The 6,000-nt window shown below is 34.8% G+C and overlaps 1 protein-coding gene across 1 annotated transcript in view; it reads right to left on the reverse strand.

Annotated features, from left to right (window-relative positions):
• The window catches only part of LOC145766767 (uncharacterized), a 35,815-nt gene extending 30,136 nt beyond the window's left edge, over nucleotides 1-5,679 (reverse strand). The window contains exons 1-4 of the mRNA XM_082578474.1: nucleotides 5,676-5,679; nucleotides 4,599-4,724; nucleotides 3,376-3,441; nucleotides 610-685 (exon numbers count right to left, since the gene is read on the reverse strand). Coding sequence (XP_082434600.1) covers nucleotides 610-685; nucleotides 3,376-3,441; nucleotides 4,599-4,724; nucleotides 5,676-5,679 — 272 coding nt within the window. The remainder of the gene's footprint in view (nucleotides 1-609; nucleotides 686-3,375; nucleotides 3,442-4,598; nucleotides 4,725-5,675) is intronic.
• Between the last annotated feature and the right edge of the window lie 321 nt (nucleotides 5,680-6,000).

Below are 6,000 nucleotides of genomic sequence, written 5' to 3' on the forward strand. Positions count from 1 at the left end.
TTTAAAATTTCTTGCTGATTGATTTAAAAAAATTGTAAACTGAGAGAGACACGTCTTGATAGTTGGGTTACGTGTTAAGGAGAGACGAAGATTATATGGGAGGAAGAATAAGACAATTGAAAACGAAATCGAGGAAGGCCGAAAAGAAGATGGAAAGACTGTGTTGCAGAAGATATGGAAATAGTAAGATTGAAAGAGGAAGATGCTGCTGACAAAGTAATGTGAAGGACTGCAGTTTACACCGGCGACTCTACTTGCAGTGGTAATAAAGCCAAAAGAAGAAATAAAATTTAATTGTTATATAAAAATCGGTTATTTACAAAGTTATTCAAAAATCGGTTGTTTCAAAAATTAATCAAACGAAAAGACAAAAAAAGCATTTTTTCAGTCCAAGAAGCATTTGTAATTTATGCTAAAACGTGCACAACCACAAAAATATACATACTGTACTGTAGTGTACAGTATATGGAAATCGCTCAAGCTTACTCAATTGGTAAACACTAGAACGTGATCATCGATTTAACAAGAATAAAGGGCTGCATGGTAGGCGGCTTCCGTTTCTTGCATATACACAAAGTAATGGGTAAAAAATAAAATAAAAATACATACTCGGAATGCGACGTGCTGTTGTCATTCAAGTGATCATCTATTTCGAAATATTTGTTAGTGTCGTTTCCGGAATATTCTGGATAAAACAAAAAATGTACAAAGTTAAAATGATGTGTTTGTAACCTGTATCTCCATTTTTGTAAACCATCAACCTCAGTGGTGATGTGTGATCTCAACGGTTCAGATTTCATTTTGTTATGCGATCTCAACGTTATTAATTAAAAAGATACCTTGCAAGTCCATGGATGAGGGTTGTGGTTTGGTTTGGATTTAGCTTTGGTTTTGATAGTTCATCTATAAACCACCACAATCTAATACTCCTATGTAGCCTAACTGTAATTTCTTATGCTATGATGTCTTTATCAAATGTAATTTTATTATATTTTTGATAAAGTCAAAAACCGAACACAAAAACTGGAACATTTTATTTTGTAATTGAAATGTGAAATTAAATACGTTTGAAAAGTAATTGTTAAGAAGCAAAATTTCAAAACAATGCAGACACTTGTTTTTATTTTGGAACTGTCATTTCAGAACATTGTACAATGCACTACTTAAGAATTCAATTGACTGACAAAAGCAGTGGTTGAGAACTATGTGGCAAGAACTAGTGGTGCGGTAGTGATGAGCCCAGCCTCATGGGCGAAACACTTCTCTATCGCTGAGTTCTTGCTACATTCGACTGCCGAAAACACAATGTACTTGTAATGTAATTAAAAAATTTGATGGTGTAATTATAATTGAACTGAAACTATGTAATTGACTCAACTCTGGTTACAACAATCAAGTAAGATTGCATTCCAAGTAGCCTATATTTATGCAATACTGTGATCGCATACCAAATAAGAGCAAATTAATAGTAAAATATCTTATCGTCACCCTCATAACAAAGCTGCTCATTGCTCAACTCATTATTTTAGCTTTTGAGAAAAACACAAAAAAACTGCCGCAAAATTAAAGATAATTTCTTTATTAACGAATTTTTGAACAAGCACTTATAAAAGTCAGTTGAAAAATATGCAATGTTTGTGACCCCTAATGATGACGTCACAATGGCTAAAAGTGACTTAGGCAAAAATCATTCAGACATAATGATGACTTGGGCACTTTTATACATGAGATAGGCATAAAGTAGAAATGCAGACATGATTTAGGCAATGTTCCAACGTCTGAATATATAGGCTAAAGAAAAGGCACCTTTCATCGCTTGATTTACTGATTTAAGCATCCTAGTGGGGTAAACTGTCAAAATAATGATGGCAATGTTGTGGCAAAACATATTTCATTGATTGAAGGTCTGCAAACTTGCGTCGAGAAATAGGTACAGGACTATATCAAACAGTGGCCGACGTTACTCACTGTGCTCTGTAAGCTTAAGCTAGAATCCAGGAACGAGGCTACTCGACTTTAATTGAAACAAGTTTCTGCACAGTTACTGGTTTTTATTGTAGCCTGCCTGTGCAACATAGGCTTTCCTGACTATTCAAGTACTGATAAAAAGTGATAATACACCAACAAGCTAACAAGCATAAGAATACAGCTATGGGATAACTTAGCTGGTCATCATTGGCGAGTAAAGGTTCGCACACACAACTGCCAACTTTATCCAACCAAAAAAAAATGCAGAAAATGTTCCCGCTTTTTGTGCAGTCCCGTATGTCTAGCGTCAACTGAAAGGGTACTTAATGTAATCTTGCATTGTGCTGGTTGGACACCATGTTAGGGCATAAGACTGGCATGCTAACGTATCTGTGATTTTCACTCGCTTTCATGTAGAGGTATTGTGACCGAAAGGCAAAGTGTATCAACAAACTTAACCAAATAAAATCCCAACAGTTTTCAATAAACTTGCCTAATTAATTGCAAAATTGCCTAAGTCAAGCCCAAACATGCCTCTATCCTATCCTACTTATGGGTTAGGCAGATTAGCAAAAAGTACTTTAGAATGGATGAAGCTACTTGAGCACTTTTTCACGTACCACTGGAGAAAACCAGTAATTTAGGTTGAAAATCTCAAAATAGGTAAAAAGTGAATTGGGCAAGTTTTGTTATGAGAGTGACGTGTATAGCTTGTAGTTGTAAGTTATAGGGCTAATTAGACCCAGGCCCAGTTCCATGTATCTGTGGCACCAAGCCCCAAACAGCGGACCATCTTTTTGTGTGCCCTCAACTTACTACCCAATGCAGCAAGTGGGACCTTTCAATATACAATTCCGTCGCAAAAGAATGTGTCGACATGTGTGTGTGTCAATCAAATTTAAATGACTCGATGGATAAAATAGAGCTAATTCCTTTGTTGTACAGTATTTTCGCAATTAGAATTGATAACTGAGAACTTGTTCTTTAAATGTATTTTAGACTAATTCTTAAAATCAACATTTTCACATTCTAACGATAGAGAGGTGACTTTATAGCAAAAGGTTACCGGGCTGTATTTGGCTTAATCCCCGCTTTGGAACCAAAATGTAAAAAAATGCTTAAAGAGAATAAATGTGGCACAAGTGGAATGCAGTTGTTATTTTTAATTTTTTAGACTCGCGGAGGAGCTTGACGGAAAAAGATTTATTGCTCAGCAAGGAAATTCAAAATTAACCGGCAAAGTTATAAGCCGATAAGTTATAAATTTTCTGGCTTAAAAACAAGTCTTTAAAATGATGTTTAGTTTCTACTTCAATGCTACAAAAAGAAACAATTAGTAAATTGTTTGAAAGCTAATAACGACTTTATTACAATTCATAAATTGTGATCAGGTTTATGGCTCATTACCGTGCTCTTTAATTTGTTTGTCATCTACATCAGTCAAGCAGCATACAAATCCATCCAATTTGCTCCCTGAAACAAAAATCCGCATTGGTTAAAAATTAAAACTCACACAACAAACGTTTACATTCTACCCAAAAATAAAGCTTTCAACACTTTCACAAAATGTTGCCAACAGATCGCTTGAGAACATATTTTTATTGCTTGTGGTCTTCAAACAGTAAATATTTTGTTGTGATGAAACAGAGGCAGAAGTGTGAGAAAATAAAATGTCATTCAATTTTGATACAGATTTAAGTTTTGTTATGTAAACTTAACGATGTATTATCATGAAGATAGTCTAAGAGATTATATTTGTAAATTACCAAAAATAGACTAACTAGGCTATTAAGATATCTACTTAAGATAATACGTTAGTAATTTGTAAAAAAGGAAAAGCAATTTATAGCCTAATTGATCATTTAACGTTCCATGGCAGTAATTACTTTTTAATGACAATTTTGCTATCTTCAATGTTTTGTACCACACAAGCAGAATGCATGCAATGGAGACATATCCAAGGCACAGATATTTTATTTTGTCATTAAGATTTTTTGAAGCATGTGGCCTTTGAAAAAAAGACATAAAACCATCTCACCTAATACACTCATGCCATATCACTGCATCGGAACTAATATTACGTCACTGTTCTTGAAATTGTAACTTATATTGATACAATGTGTGTAGGTACAATGATCTCTGGTGTTGTCATATATCTTCCAAATGACTTAAATAGCAATTAAAATTATAAAGGACATGATGTTATGTCTTGTCTTAGAGCGGAACTGGTTTGAATGTCGGGGTGTGCGCTTGAGTAATGGATTTCAAGGACTGCTCTCCATTCAGCGATACCTAGTGGATGGAATAATTTACAGACGACACTTCAACAACAAGCGGAAACTCCACTTTGTCACTCCAGGTGACCAATCCTGCGTGAGTGGTTACAAGCCTCTAGTCTAGAAGGTTACAAGCCTCTAGTATGCGAAGTGGCCAGGATTAAGCTCTCAAACTAGCTTTTTCAGTAAAAGGATAAAAAAAATCCTTACAATCCATGACAAAGAAAAGTGATGGAGGCGAATGGACAAAAACGTTCCATAAAATCGTCCATAGTCGACATCAACTGAATGGGATCTGATTGATTGAAGAGTAAGTTGGTTTTTCATTTTCAAAATGGGCTACAAATGCGTTACCTTCTGGTTCAATAATGTTCCAAGTATACGTCATAGAAAGATGGTAGTTAGAAAGGTTTCTGTCATCATACAGGTGGTAATTAACAGAGTCCGTCAAGTTCACGACTACAATATCTGCGGAGGGCTCTGAAACATAAGTTGAAAAGTTTAAGTTCGTACAATAAACTTTTCAAAACCGATTTTAAAAATATAGTGTTACATCTGCAGTTCCCACCAGAGCACGTGCTTTTGAAAAAGCAAAAGGTCCATGGGAGCACTAGATCACGTGCCTTCCAAATAAATAAAAAACATATCACTTTTCTTCGTTTTTACAAATGTTGAATTTCGTCAAATGCAAAGTGCGCGTCGAACAATAAATATTATTGGGTCATGAAATATACACACAGAGTGATTAAAACAAGATAAATTTGTCGAAGTTTTCTAACGACAAGAATATACTCCACCAAACCCATATAGAAATATTTTATTTCTTGGACCTTCACTGTTACATTGATAAGTCTAGCTATTACTTTGTTGAAACTCTTGAGCCCCACAAATGTTTTCTAGATTGCCTCTGGAGAGTTGGCCGTCTATGCACTTCGTTACCTTGCTAAAGCATTTATAATAACATAGGTTGCTGTAAATAACAAGAAGCGACAGAAAATAGGACAATGTGTCGTTTTTTGTTGCATAAACTGATGATAAGCTATAATAAGAGCTAGCCTAAACTGTCAAAATGAAGAGTGGCTGGTAATTGTATCGTCTTTAATTTATTTTATTAAATTGTCTATCAAATCGTTTAAATATATCCTCTTAAAAGACTTAAACCCTAGCATTTAGTTTCAAGGAAGACCGAAGAGGTCCACTGTGATCAAACAAAAAGAAGCGCAACACTTAGATAAAAACAAAAATATCACGTCATCATACCTCCTTGCTATGGCCACAGCACATAGCTCGCTTTTCAACGTTTGACATACTTTAGCATAAACATTTTAAAACTTATGAAGCAGATAATATTTATCGGTCAATTAATCATGTTCGCCCTTCTTGAAAAGATAAAGGATCCTGGTCCCTTGAGACCTAAGCACCATTCCTTACCCATTTAAATGTGAGACTTCATTTCTGCCGTATGCTGCAGTCTACACTTAGATAAATGAAATTTTTTATATTTCTGAATCTTTGGTTCGCACACTCATATTGTGAAAAGTTGACCAATATAGCTTTTTAACATAATAACACTAAAATGGATATCTCTATGAGTCTGTAGTGTAGAGTTGAAAAGTTGTTTGAAATTTGTTGTGCATTGTGCTTCCCAGCGGTTGTTTCTTTTGTTTCTTAGATACCTACGGGCTCAGAGTTTGCACATTCCACTTTTTTATGTATATGTGATTTAAACTGTTGGAAAATATTTGGTTAACTTACG

Source organism: Aplidium turbinatum, chromosome 3 (genome assembly GCF_918807975.1).
Source record: "Aplidium turbinatum chromosome 3, kaAplTurb1.1, whole genome shotgun sequence".
Classification (NCBI taxonomy): Eukaryota; Metazoa; Chordata; class Ascidiacea; order Aplousobranchia; family Polyclinidae; genus Aplidium; species Aplidium turbinatum.